This window comes from Paraphaeosphaeria sporulosa (genome assembly GCF_001642045.1).
Source record: "Paraphaeosphaeria sporulosa strain AP3s5-JAC2a unplaced genomic scaffold CC84scaffold_2, whole genome shotgun sequence".
Classification (NCBI taxonomy): Eukaryota; Fungi; Ascomycota; class Dothideomycetes; order Pleosporales; family Didymosphaeriaceae; genus Paraphaeosphaeria; species Paraphaeosphaeria sporulosa.
Genome location: NW_017253361.1, coordinates 4,670,610 through 4,684,248, shown reverse-complemented (window position 1 = coordinate 4,684,248; position 13,639 = coordinate 4,670,610). Strand labels below are relative to the sequence as shown.

General features: G+C 53.8%; 6 protein-coding genes across 6 annotated transcripts; 3 read left to right on the top strand and 3 right to left on the bottom strand.

The window, feature by feature from the left end:
* Positions 1-883: 883 nt before the first annotated feature.
* Positions 884-3,665, bottom strand: CC84DRAFT_1256686 (Mis6-domain-containing protein). Its single transcript, XM_018184645.1, has 9 exons — positions 3,588-3,665; positions 3,492-3,539; positions 3,068-3,443; positions 2,945-3,016; positions 2,768-2,891; positions 2,555-2,722; positions 2,229-2,504; positions 2,061-2,178; positions 884-2,010 (listed from the first exon to the last, which is right to left on the bottom strand). Exons 1-9 carry the CDS (start codon positions 3,604-3,606, stop codon positions 1,070-1,072), a joined length of 2,142 nt encoding a protein of 713 aa, XP_018041335.1. The 5' UTR covers positions 3,607-3,665; the 3' UTR covers positions 884-1,069.
* Positions 3,666-5,413: 1,748 nt separating this feature from the next.
* On the top strand, positions 5,414-5,992 carry CC84DRAFT_1082342 (uncharacterized protein; the record flags this gene model as incomplete). The annotated part of the gene is made up of 1 exon (XM_018173974.1): positions 5,414-5,992. One exon carries the CDS (start codon positions 5,414-5,416, stop codon positions 5,990-5,992), a length of 579 nt encoding a protein of 192 aa, XP_018041334.1.
* Positions 5,993-6,538: 546 nt separating this feature from the next.
* CC84DRAFT_1161771 (uncharacterized protein) lies at positions 6,539-7,555 on the bottom strand. Its single transcript, XM_018177833.1, has 2 exons — positions 7,276-7,555; positions 6,539-7,118 (listed from the first exon to the last, which is right to left on the bottom strand). The coding sequence occupies exons 1-2, from the start codon at positions 7,448-7,450 to the stop codon at positions 6,892-6,894; spliced, it is 402 nt and encodes a 133-aa protein (XP_018041333.1). The 5' UTR covers positions 7,451-7,555; the 3' UTR covers positions 6,539-6,891.
* A 162-nt stretch (positions 7,556-7,717) lies between these two features.
* Positions 7,718-8,593, top strand: CC84DRAFT_1161770 (uncharacterized protein). Its single transcript, XM_018177832.1, has 2 exons — positions 7,718-8,410; positions 8,499-8,593. The coding sequence occupies exon 1, from the start codon at positions 7,785-7,787 to the stop codon at positions 8,313-8,315; it is 531 nt and encodes a 176-aa protein (XP_018041332.1). The 5' UTR covers positions 7,718-7,784; the 3' UTR covers positions 8,316-8,410; positions 8,499-8,593.
* Positions 8,594-10,010: 1,417 nt separating this feature from the next.
* Positions 10,011-10,832, top strand: CC84DRAFT_1238216 (uncharacterized protein). Its single transcript, XM_018183928.1, has 2 exons — positions 10,011-10,115; positions 10,166-10,832. The coding sequence occupies exon 2, from the start codon at positions 10,331-10,333 to the stop codon at positions 10,640-10,642; it is 312 nt and encodes a 103-aa protein (XP_018041331.1). The 5' UTR covers positions 10,011-10,115; positions 10,166-10,330; the 3' UTR covers positions 10,643-10,832.
* A 771-nt stretch (positions 10,833-11,603) lies between these two features.
* On the bottom strand, positions 11,604-12,134 carry CC84DRAFT_1057919 (uncharacterized protein; the record flags this gene model as incomplete). Its single annotated transcript, XM_018173555.1, has 1 exon — positions 11,604-12,134. A coding segment is annotated over one exon (531 nt), but the record flags the coding sequence as incomplete, so codon positions are not given.
* Between the last annotated feature and the right edge of the window lie 1,505 nt (positions 12,135-13,639).

Sequence of the window (13,639 nt, the reverse complement as noted above, 5' to 3'; positions counted from 1 at the left end):
AGCAAACGACTCAGAACAGTATCCATGTTTATGTGGTTGTTAAAGTTAGTCGACCAAGAACCACGTCGAATTGGAGGACCCAAACTGTAATTGGCGGTCAAGTGTGTTTGGTTGAAAAAGGGCCCTGGAGGAACATCAGTCCTTCGGATGGGTCTTTGAACCCGCAGCCTATGGCATGGGTTGATGTGCTCCTTTCGTCAGCTACGACACCCAAAGAAGCATGTTGTTGGTGATACGAACTCTTTTATTCGATAGAACATCAATATTTTACTTTCTCGTTTGGTCGGAAAAGAAATCAAGAAGAATATGTCATTGTAATACGGATTTAAAGACACGCCCATGGAGATGACACCCGTTACTTTTGACCGACAAGCACTGTAGGAGGAACACGAGTGCCTGGGCTGGGCATTTTCTACTCGAAACACCATGGCAGCCTGGGAAACGAGCCCTCCATAAAGAACATGGTATTATAGGAGTGTTTTTCCCAGACAGAAGGCCCATCGAATGTACGCCTTCTGATTTTAGGCGAGCGAGAGCTTCAGGAGGAACGTAACATGTATCAGGGGTTCTTTCTAGACCCGCAGCCCGCAGCCCAAATAGGTCCTCGTACTTGGTTTTTTGATAGGCCCTGGTGAAAACTGTGGACAGAAGAAGAGAAGGTTTCGGGCGGTATATATACACTTCTCGGGCTATTGATCGGGCTGCGCTGGAGCTTGGTGCTGTTCCCGATGATGATGGTAATCTTCACACTGAGACTGGCACCGGAGACGGGCGGCATGCCTATATGGTGAGACAAAAGCTCTACTCGTAATTATGCGGCGACGAAACGGAAACTTTCGGTGCAGGAGACCCACGGAGCGCACGACATGGTAGCGTGATCGTTCTGTTTTTAGCACCGACAGAAAGACATGTACTCTAACCACTCTTCTTCCGCATGCCCAGGAGTGTAGTGTGGAAGGAGTAGGCCTATGCAAACAGAAAGATATGGGTATTGTATGTCAAGCTCTCTAGCTTCGCTAGTATTTTCCACCGCAGGGTGACGCTGATAACGCTCATCAACCAATTGACCCTATAGCTCTCCCCCATACTTTGCCTTCAGCTGATTGGACGCCGCAAACATGAACTCCTTCGGGCCCGCCAAACCCCTCTCCTCCATCCACTTGAGCACGCGCACCCGGTACGCATCCCAATCGACATTCACGCCTCCAGCCGCTTTCAGCATCTCCAGCTTCCGTTGGCTCACGGGGCCGGCGTGCCGCGTAATGGCGTCGGGATCGTAACCTTCCTTTTCGATTTCCTCGTTCTCGATGGCGACCCATGCAGCCAGCGATATCGACGCTAGAAGTGGGTTGTTTGATATATTGAATGCGGTCCTGATATTGTATTCGCGGTCTGCTTGTGTAAGGTACGTGTGTAGAGCGTTGCTTAGCTCAGGCGCGCAGTACAGGCCCACGGACTTTGGAGGTTCGGCGATAAGGGCTTTCGACATCCAGAGCAAGTGGTACAAATCGCGTAGGGCAGTGTTGAAAGAACTGGTCATCTTTTCTGGGTAGTAGATTTGTATTGGGGCGGGGTGAGCGCTGAAAGCGTGTCTGTAGTTTGCGATAATGCCGGCCACGCGGGCAAAAGTAGTCGTGCTGGGTTCCATGGTAAGGAGGTAGATGAGGGATATTGGAGGAAGGACGATGGGAATGTGGTGCGGTGTAGATATCGTGGAGAGTTGCTCGTAGAATGTTAGGATGGTAGACACCATGCTGGTGGCGGACGAAGAGCCGGATGACAGCGAAAGGAGTAACGATGAAGAGAGAATCGAGACATGTGTGGCAAGATCGTGCAGAGCGCGTTGATCGGGGTGTGCAAGGGAAGAGCTGGAGTGGGAGGGTTGGGGGGATGCTTGGTTTGACCACTGACGAAAGAGCGAGGCGTAGAATTCGATAAGGCGTTCGCATGCTTGGAGGCCGTGAGGTAGGATGCAACGCTCGAGTGGTTGTAGGTAGGTTACACGTGCATCTATATAGAGTCAGGTCGTACAGATGTGAGCGGAGATGGCCGCAACTCGCCTGCGAAAGGGTGTATTGGAAGATAGGACAATAGGTTGAGAATGATATCAACATTCTGCACGCCGTCCCAAACAAGCAGGTACTCTTTTAGAAATGTCTGCACAATCGGGAGCAGCTTCTAATGATGGTGAGTGTGGTTTCTGTTTGGGCGAGCGATGTCGGACGTACCTTTGTGTACTGTGCATGCTTGAGCAAGCCATCAAGGATGTCGGAAAAGTAGCGCCAATCCACCGAATCCTCTTTAATTGCATTGTATTGATCTTCAAGGCACATTGACAGCCATAGCTGGATCCGTTTTGTAATGATTGGTGAGCCGCTTAGCTCGACGAATTTTTGTAGAAGTGGATCGGTGAGGAACGAGACCATCTGCCCGGGGACCTCGAACACCTCTAGCTTCTCAACAAAGTCTTCCACATTGTCGATGCCCTCGAGTGTCACCGAAGTCTAGCATACATATTAGCGCACACTCAGTACCCGATGCTTGCATTACTTGCCTCGTTGGCGTGAAAGGTGTGAACGTCTGGTATTGCCGAAGTCTTGACTCTCTTTCTGCCTGTCCTCGCGACCTTGAAGCCATTCCGTGTCTCAAACCCAGGCTCTTCTGCTGCTGTAGCTCGTTCTTGTATTGCCAAGATCCTTGAGCGCCACTCGATATCAGGTGCCTATCAAGTTAGCGACTGCTTGTATGCATGTGTGACACGACTCACTGGGGGAAATGAGTTCCGGCTTGCGGATGTACTCCCGAGAATAATTTCGGGGTAGTAATCCTTGTAAACGCGGAGAAGGCCTTGAAGAGCAGGCTCGTTACCGAGACCACGGGCGAGCTCCAGTCTAAAATCACGTCAGTACCCGTCGTGAAGACAACGAGTCATGCGGTCACATACAGCTGTTCGATCCTGAAAGGTTTCACGTGCTTGCGGAGAGTTATCAAAGAAAGCAGATGACACAACGACGTTCTGATCAGCTTAGCATATTTCGAATCAGATCTCGGACTTGACCGATCTCACCTGATGCTTATCGAATCGAGTAGCCCGAACAAGACACCGTACAGACGCGACAGGATGCTGGGATCCTCCATAATCTCGTGGACAGTTATGAGCCACTTGACGAAACCGTTCTGGGAGCCAGGGGAGGGCTTGCCTTTGCCCTGTCCAAGAGCGCCGACAATGGTGACTACAGCATCCGAGGGTACCCGCTGAGCAGGATAGAGATTTTTGATGAGGGTGGTGACACTTGTCTGGTCCAGCTCGGTCTTGACAGACGTGATCTGTACCACAGTCCGGAGGGCGTCTTGGTCCAGTCCCACATCAAAGGCATGGCGGCAAACCACATCAACAATGCTCGAAACTTTGACAGATCGCTGCTTTGCGGGGGTGTTGGAAGCTGTTCCCCTGATCAGCAGCAGTTCAAGTTGCACGAGGCCATGCAAACCTCTCTCCAATGCTTCTAGCGCGTCGTGCAAGCTGGCGGGCCGTTCGTCTGCCGATGCATTAGTGGAGGGCGGCTGAGGATCGAAAGCTGTCATACGCTCGGCTATGGAAGGCATCACGCCGGACTCTCTTCATGCACGCAGTCAGATGGGCGGTCAGCCGTTGAAGAGTGCTCGTTGGTGGTCGCGTAGCCCTACTATTTACATCGCAGATCGCGCCTTCCCTGTACGGGACGCATCAGTCAGCAAGAGGCTACCGAAGAAGGCGCCAGCGCGGCGCCCACGTTCTATGTCGCCTCGAGCCTCACCGGACGTCTGCTCGCATTGCCAAACCACCAAGACATATCAATATCAATGCAATGGTCCCCGCGCAGGCGTTCGCACGCATCGGCAGCAAGCAGATCCAGGTAGGCATGCCTGGCGCGCGCGCTCGGCTGAGGCTCGTCACGGCGCCCAATTGCGCGCGCGCTGCGTGCAGCAGTCACCCGCATATGCCCTTGGTCACTGGGGGCCCATCTAACTTTTGCCCTTCGCCGACTTCTGCCATGAAGCGCCCCTTTACAACGTTACACAGCACCCATCGATTGATAGTCGGCCGGCTGGCGGGCCCTGAGTGGCTGCCCAGCCTCGTCAGCCAGCAGACAGCCCGCAACGTTTCTGCACAGCGGACCAGAAGCGTCCATGACCCCCGCGTGTCGTCCACTTCGACGAACCGTCGCATGGCGAATCCTTTACCTCAGCTCTCGCCGCCCGGGTTGCTGGCCGCGGCACTGCCTTGACTGGACTCTTGGCCGCCCGAGCCTGGGGTGACTGGCTCCTCGTCCCGTTGCCTGTCGGCCAAGAGGGTCGCTGGTCCTGGGTCGACTCGGTCAGGAGGATGGCCGTTGTGCACCTTCATGCCAGATTACAAGCTCTCGTCTTCGTCCGCCTGCACTTGTTTCAATATTCCATCCTGAATTGCGCAGCATGTGAAGGAGCGGCTCGCCACCCTCTACTCTCCGGGTTCTGCCTAGTTGTCCGCTGAACCTCTGCTACTGCTACCCGACATCCAGCAAGTCATCAATAAACGCACACTGGCCCACTGCACTCTGATCCTTTGTGCAACCAAGCCACATCGAGGCATCATGCCGTGCGTCAGCGGTACTTCGGGCCTTCGAACGACATCGCCTTGCAGCCGTGTCGCCTTACTGGCTTGTCGGCACCGTGTTGCTTTTTACCAGCACGGGATACATACGTGCCCGACTTCGTGCTACCTCTTACTTTCACTCATGCCGTAGCACCCTGAGGATCACCTCCAACATTATTGGCAGTATATTCGGAAGACGTGTTGCTTAATTAACGTCACAGTCCGACGATATCGCTGTACTCTCACGGTTCAGTTTGCGATCCGGCAGCATTAATACAGCAACTTCGCCCCTCCATCAACATTGAGGCTGATGTCTGTGAACAGAACACTCTTGGATCATCGTTCCACTGAACCTGATACACCTTGTCATCCTTCTCTCGTGCTCGTTATTGTTGAGGGCTGATTCCATGGTTTAGATTTCAATCATTGAAGCATCAACCTTGAAGTCGTTACTCCAGATACAGAGAGCCCATCGATACCCCCGCCGAAAACACGGCAAGCGTCTCTGGGGACGACCGTTGGGCACAGATTATACGATACGGGAGGTATACCCGGGACAGTCCATACAGAAAGTCGCTGTTCGTTGTTGCTGCCCGGTCGCTTCGGAGGCATCGAATCGACGCATTTCACTCACGGCCCTTTGTCCTTCCCAAAACGTCGCGCTATCACCGAAGGGACTGGTTCAGGCCCACTACATCACCATCCCATAAAGGCACTAGTTCCACGACCATCATGGGCGATTGCAGAGTCAGGACTTACCTACCATCACCACAACTGCTGCCGACACACCACCGCAAGATGCCTTCGCCAGCGCCTAGAACCTCGAACCTCACCGCGCTTCTTCACAGCGCCCCGACAGCGGGAGACCCGACGCTCGTCCGGGACTCTGCGCAAGCGGTCACCAGATTGCGACACCTTAACGAGGCGGAAGTGATTACAATGTTCACACCGTTCGTACCTCATCCTCCTGGCAGCTCCTTGGCAAAAGATATGGACCCTTTTGAGCCTTTGGGACGAGCGCTTCCCCGGCAGGTACGACATGTGCCTTACCGCCTGGATCGCGGTATGACAGAGACACATGCGGACTTTCTTCCTACGAGCGGAGCCATCGTTGTCGTTATATGTTCCTCGCAAAATGTCCTCAACCATGACTCGAGGGCCTATGAGCAGCAGACGCGGTTCGCGCAAGACGCCATGAAAAGGGTAGTAGAGAACAGGTCTCTAGCGAGCATACCCGTCATCGTTCTCCTCATCTCGAGTGGCATAATGAGGCAGACACACGAATATGGTCTTAAAGATTTTCCGACACTGGTCACGCTCAATGACTACTCTACCGCCGCACTGACGAACGCCGTGCGTGTACTTTTCGAAAAGTGACACCCCACGGCCTCCCCAGGATCTCTCAGACGCAAATGGTCGCCTTGGTCGGATTCTGTGCCTCTTGGTTATAGACATGAACTTCACTTCCTTCGACGGGTTTGGGTACACGGCATTGGGTGCCCCGACATTGTTACAGTTCGCTGTACTTGCTTGCTTCGCACTTGCCTTCACATCTTCGATGCTTCGTCTCCTTGCGGTCGTTTGATTCCTTGCTCTGTGCATATTGGGATACGCTGTACAATATACTCTGCGGAGTCATCAAATATTCTTATCCCTACCCACACTACATCTGTCTCTGCATATGGTCTGATCAACATGTGTCTTCCGCCGTTGTCCGCTGCTGCGCGCTTGGCGTCGTATTATGCCGGTTTGTCCGCCACAAAACCTGGTTCGCCGTTATCGATTTCAAGTATATGATATTCACCGTATGAAACGTGCGCCACTCCAAGCGAACAGGGCAGGCACTTTAGCCGCCTTCCAGAAGGTTTCTAGAATGCTTCTGCGCGTTGGGCTTAGTGGGGCCAGTGCACACGCAGGTATGAAGGTGAATCATTAACATTAAGTAGTGTGCCGTATGCGGCAGGTATCGAGTGTGATACGACCACAGCCCGGGCAGGGCCTGCGAGCGCCATGGGTAGGACTGTGATAACGCCCGAGTCTATGATGTGCATGGGTATCCCTATGCCCAAATGCGAAGCGCGAGCACATTCAAGGCGCACGCCCGCTGTTATGCCGCCGTCGCCTCGCATGTCGGCTCGGCAGCAGACGTCTCCGTACATGCAGTCCGTCGCTGTGGCCGGCGGCCACGCCTCTCCCACCGACCGTGTTATCCCATCTTTCCCCAAATAAAACCAGATTCAGACCAAAACCCTTCAATGCGCTGCCTAGACTTGCGATCATAGCTCGTGTCCCGCGGCGGGCCCTCGTAACGCATCCCCGCTGCTGAGCATCTGCGTGACGGCGGCGGTCGCGAAGTCGGCCTTTGGCGCGGCCTGTGTGGTGAAGTGCGACGAGTCGCCCGAGAAGTAATAAAACATGCGGTTTGCCATAAAGGCGATGTGCTCGGGGAGATAGAGCGAGGCGGCGATGATAAAGAGGGAGAGGAGGAGGAAGAGAATCGAGTCTGTGGGTCCGGATTAGCAATTTGTTCTATCACTTTCGCTGTGCCGTGTTTTTTTGCTTTGCATTGCTCTGCTCTCGTTGTTGCTCAGGGTGGAGGGCGTCGCATTAGGGAGAGCGGGACTGGAGTGCGTAGCAGCGGAAGGGCCAGAGAGTCGTACTCAGGATGAACTTCTCAGTCGACGTGAGCATGTACAGCGAGAAGGTGACTTCGTACTGGTAGCGCTTGCGCTGCAGCCAGCGGAGGAGCGACGTCGGATACAACATAGCGGCGACGAGGAGGGTTGACGCAGCGGCGAGGAGGACGACGGTGGACGCGGATGCGGAGTCTAGCATGCTACTCTCCGGATGCCGCGGAGGAAAGGTAGGTCGTGTGCGGAGCTGAGCAATCAATGGGGCGTGCAAGATTAGTTTTGCGGCGCGAGATGTTAGGCTGGGAGTGGTGAGCGAAGGGGCGCGCCGGCGGAGAGCGGGAGTGGACGGCGGACCGGGAAATTTCGCATGCTCCGGAGTAACGGTTCCTGACTGCTTGCTCCGGATCAGACTCCTGCGCGCCAGCATCGAGGCGAGAGCCGCGTTTGAATCGATACGCTCATGCTTTCTGTCCGTCTTCTACATACGATGCTATGAAGGTCTACATCTACAGCTCCTTTTCTTGACCACATACACCATGGCCCTCCCGCCGCTCCTGCGCCGCCTCCCTATGCTCGCCCGCTCCACCCGCAGCTTCGCCACTTCCGCCCTCCTTCTCTCCAAGCCCCTCCCTCCGCGCCGGGTAATCCTCGACTCTGAAATCATAGAAAAGTTTCTCCACGGCTCTGGGCCAGGCGGGCAGAAAATCAACAAGACCTCTTCGGCCGTGCAGCTCAAGCATCTGCCCACGGGCATCGTGGTCAAGTACCAGGACACGCGGTCGCGCAGCCTGAACCGCAAGCGGGCGCGGCAGATCCTAGGGGAGAAAATTGAGGAGCTAGAGCTTGGGGAGAACGCGAGGACGAGGGTGAAGGCGAGGGAGAAGAGTAAGAAGAAGGGTAGCGCGGATAAGAAGAAAAGGAGAAAGTATAGGGCGTTGGCGGAGGGGAAGGAGGGCGTAGAAGCGGAAGAGGATGTGGAGGATGGTGTTGGGGAGGGGAGTGAACCGGCGGCGGTAGAGGTTGAAACGGGACAATCTAAAGTCCAGGACTGGAAGAGCGAAGGCTGAGGTTTGAGGCAACACAATATGAAGTACAATAGCGGCCGATGGAAGGCATGCGAGCGCGACTGAGTCGCCCATTGAGCAGCGGCAGGTTCAACACGGTAAGAGGAGCCACTCGTCTGGCAGCTTTGAAGCCAGAGGGAGTATTGGACGCGGCACGCGACGTCAGGGATGCTCACGATAGAACAGGACGACATAGGCAGAGTGGTAGCCTTCGGACAGGCGACCCAGAGGCCAGTGTTCGTTCCAGGAGCACCGCGATCTGGAGACAACGCATAGATGAACGCGCAGCAGCGTCAGTCAAGGCAGTAGATACATCAGCGCAGTGCGCACCGCGCGCGAGGGCAAGCAGCGTTGGACGCGGCATAGTGTGTAGCGCCCGTATAAGTTACAGTCAACACGTCGAGGTTTTCTATTTACGATGTCGAGCACCCATCACTCATTCCACCAGCCAACATAGGTCGCCGACAGGACCCAACATTCTCATTTGTGCCGAAGTCACTCACCTATCACTCCAGAGATCTCTTCCTCGCGCTTCGCCAGCGGCTCAGCAACAGTGAAAAGGTACAAGATGTACGACCAGCAAAAATTGCCCCAGTCAGGCCCCCGAAGGAGACTGAAGTCGCTCCCAGCTCCGCGCTGTGCAATGCAGGCGAGAACGACTGGTTCCTCAATGCTTGAGCTGAGGGAACCCCAAGAAGGTAAGTATGAAGAATCGAAGAGAGCGCGAGCGAGGGCGGGTTTATATAGCTTGGTGCGAGGGACGTGCGGCTAGCGGCTGGGCGGCGAATTTCGGCGAGGCACTAAGGTCACGTGGCTATGCTGAGTTAACCAACCATGAACTTCCCTTCACCATGCTGGGACTTTGAGACGTTCTAGCAATACGCACTTCCATATTCACTAGATCAATCGTACCGCGGCACTCCACTGGCATCTCCTCGTCTATATACTCACAAAGCCTCTTTTGTATGCATACCCACGTGAATAATAGGCCCTGTCTTCCCCCTTTGTTATGGGAGACAAGTTCCGTCGCAAGAGCCTACAATATCACGACTCTCCCTTCTTGTGGCGCCCAAATGTTCAAAGAGCGTGCTTTGTGCCACTGCTTTAGTCGAATGACATCGCAAGCCAGTCGACCCTGACGCTCCGTTTTCATTCAGTGCTGCGACCACCGACTGAGCAGGGGTAACGCCCTCAGGTAAACTTGCCTAAGTTCGTAGCAAGTGTCCAAAATCTGAAGAAGCCCTTTGTTCGAAAATCATTTAGACAAAATCGACCTGAGGGACAGCTTCCGTCCCATAGGTCAAATCGGGAACCCCGATCATGTCGAAAGTTCGACAAAGAAGCAAGGCTTGCATGTGATTAGTCTTTGAATACAAGATAAATAATGGGCTTCATGTGCTGGTGTCGGTTTGTAAGGCTTCCAGCATGGACACAGACACCCAAACCTCTGACAACAACCGGTGTGCCATTTCGCCCCAAGGCACAGGTATGGATGGATGAGTGGGGTGCTACTAAACATGAAAGTGCATGGGATGCTCAGATGGCAAAAATGCGTGGAATATACCCCCCCATGGAAACATGGACTACATTAAGACTCCCTTACCAAGCGCCTTCTTCTTCAGGACTCATTTCCTGGGACACGCTCAATGCTTCTCTGGGCGGAGAATGACAGAACCTCCACTTGCTGAACAACGAAAAGATGGACAGAAGAATGAACGTCTCCATGAAAGCGCTAGAATGCATCAAGTTTACAGATTCGGCGAGTATGTTGTCAAGTGGAGCGGCAGTCCAAAAATCATTCAAGTAAGTCATTCCCAGGATCGTTGCTCATACCATCAACTAAGCCACATCAGGAAGCCGAAAATCTACATTTCCTAGCGGAAAACCTTCCTCGGCTGCGTATACCGACGCTGTTGGCGGCCTGGACGGTTGAAGGCTACGAGAAATCCACAATCTACTGCCACATAACAAACTACATTGACGATGTCCGATTGAATGGTTTTAACTAATTCTCAAGAATGACAGAGCAAGCGCAAGACATCATCTGTGCAAACGTATCAGCACAGCTTGCATATCTCCACTCTTTTCCACTACCGTCCGAAGAGTGGTACTATGGACGGATTTACCGACAGGGGTGGGTGAATCCGCCAGATTCCATAGAAGCGGGCCCGTGCAGGACCGTCGTCGCTCCGTTCAGGGACTATGAAGAGTTAGTCGCAGCCATCGACCGAGCCCATGAACTCACAACCGCCCTCCACCTTTCTCGCGAAGAGTGGACTCCTGGAGAACTGGAACGCCGGCGTCAACTCATGGAAGCGATCAGAAGTTGAACACCGCAAGAGCCTAAACTCACATGGCTGGATCCAAAGCTCCAAAATATGGTCGCCGTGCCGATAGGAGGGGACGCTGCTGTGATCACGTTGGCAGCTATTCCTGTGAGCTTGTAACCGCGGTCCGATCGCCGAGGCTACATATGACGGCAGGAAGCGTGTTACGTGCTGTGTCCGTTAGCGTCGTAATAGCATTTGCCTACTTAGTGAGCACGACGCATCCACATCACATCAGCGGCAAGGGTGTACAAAAACAGCCTTTTTTCAGTGTAGCATCAAATATAAAGAGTTGGCAGACATGAGACCAGCTAGCAGCGCACCTACTGCAGTGTCGGATATGTGGAGGCCAATCCGTCTCAAACTTGCTTCCGTCAAGCAGACAAGGCTTGTACTCAAGGCTTCCAGAAAGTTCAGAAAAACTTGAGAATGCAAATGATGGAGCAGAAATGTAGGAGATGGAATGTGCAGCCCTTGTTCGGCCGCCAGGTAAGCTGCCAGCTACATTCGGTCGGGTCTTCATTCAAAACCGAGGTCGCATGGAAGGCCGAGCGCGATCAAAATTCCCAGAGAAAATTACAGCCGCATACGGTATGTCTGGGCACAGCTTGGATTACCGCGCTGAGAGCTCCGAGGCCAGTGCGGATAGGGCGACGGCATCTCCAGCCGTGTGTCGCAAGGATGGTGCAAGGGAATTGATATTCAGTGATGTGCTCATCGCCATACCGTCAGATCTTTAGATATCCGGTTCCGAAAACAAGCCCAGGACACTACGAGTATTTGCGGGCTTCGGGCATCATCGGAGGTTCATCCTCATCCTCTTTACCTTCTCGTACCTGAAAAGGCCTTGGTCAAACATAAAGCGCGAGGTGATTTTCTGATATCCCAAGTCTGGTAAGGGGCCCTGGTTGCACAGGAGCCTGCGGTACTTGGGCTCGAAAAGTACTTTGGCGCTCTGGACTGTTTGGAGGATCTGATTGTTCACGCACGCGTTGTGCAAGCGGAAACGGCTGACTCGGTCCAGTGTTGCACGGTAAATATCCTTTAAGACCTCCACTTCCTCGCGCCCATTGCAACGATGGAATCCACAATCTCGGATCAGTACCCGCCGGGGATTATCATCGCTCCTAGACCGGAGGAACTGGACCAGGCGAAATACAGTGGGTCGCTCTAGGATCAGTGTCGTGAAGAAGATCTCTAGGTGTGGTAAGTCGCTTCGGAAGGAACCCCAACCATGCGTGCTAAAGAACCGCGGGAGCTGGTTCTCAGTCAATGCCTGGCAGAGTTTGGCAAGTACAGCGGCTGGGGACTGAGCGCTCATGAGTATGGTCTTGTACAGCCCGCCGAGCTTTTGTGTTTCGTTTTCATTTACACAGGCCGAGAAGCCGTGGAGGTAATACCCTCCTGTTTGGGGATCTGGTAGACGATTTTCATAAACGCATGCCGCCAACTCAGATGCTGCACGCTTTATCGTTGGATGGATACCAGCCAGTATATGCTCGTGCTCAGTGGAGCTTAGAACCGAGGACACATCATCGTTGGTGCTCATGGGTCTCGGAGGTGTTGGAGATGAAGCTGACGATCCGACGTGCCCTTTTGCCCGAGCATGGCTGGATGTCGACGGTGAGCTGCCACCTTCTGCACATGGGTTACCTCTCAAAAATTTGATAGTATGAAATCTGCTAAGCGCTTGCGCGGTGCGTATAATCGTCTGGACCGACTTAGTTGGTTGGATGAAGACAAGGACATTGTCATATATGCCGTCTGCGAGCGATGAACCCAGGACACCCTTCAAACGGTCCCGTACAAGGCCACCTTCAAGATCGGCGAGATTGCAAGCCTGTGTGATCAAGGCTTTAAGCATTGATTCATGCTTCATTGGATCTTTCAGGGATGTAGAGACCAGGACCTTCATTGCTCCGTTGATAGCGACGATGGCATCGCCTATGGATTCGTCACGGGCAACTCGACCATCTTCGTCCCAGATACCGGACATGTCCGCAATCACTTCGTGAAGCCTTTCTTCGCCCTTGCTCCACAGACTGCCCATATTTCCAGCAGTTTCCAGTATGCGCTTCCGATACAGGCGGAATACGACCTCCTCTAGGTCCTTCGAGTGGGTTATGTCCCCATTTGCATATGCATCGTGGATACTTGCCAACGCCTGCGCGAATTTTCTGCTCGTATCGGATAGATCAGGACACTCCCTTGTTGCGTTCAATCGCGTGAGCCGGATCGTCACGACGCCGTTCTCCGTGTCCTCTCGTAGGAGCCCGATCGTAGGTGCATGGGATGCACCACGATCACCAAAAGCTAGAGCTAAATGGCTCAAAAATCTCGCCTTCAGTCGGACTAGTGCCTTTGCGCTCTTCGGGGCCGGCCGATAGTCCTCTTCATCATATGAAATCATCTCCTGGGCGAGTGGCGTCAGATTACCGGTGATATAACTAGTCGTGTTCTTTCGCATCGCGCCAGACCCTTGCAAGCCATTCGCGTTCCGAGTCGTGGCGTTGCTCCTTGGGGTTCTTGCTTGACGGCGGTGACAGAGATTGACGTGCGAAAGCTCGCGAAGGACCACTGCCGGCACCCACAGTGAATCCGTGCTTCGGCGTCGTCGCCATATCTTTGGCCCTTCCTGTGAGACGGTCAGTAGCCAGGTAGATAGACATCGGCGCGTGTAAGGGCGGCTTCCTGGGGACAACAAGCACTTACCTTCTCCACCTCCCGGCGCACCGGTCATTGCTGTTGGTACTCGATCGTCAAGCTACCTGTCAGGCGGAGAAAGTCTTCCCACAAGAGGATAGAAAAGCCTCAATTGCCGAACCGCAGGATATGCCGTAGCACTAGGTATTCCCGCTCTAGCCGCAGCACTTCAAAGGGGAGGGAGCGTATAGACTTCTGAGTAACAGTAGACCGAAGGTGGTGGAGAAAATTGCAGAACGGCAGGATCTGCTATTATACAACCTAGCAACAGCTCGTCTGGGCTAGACCTGCAGTGAG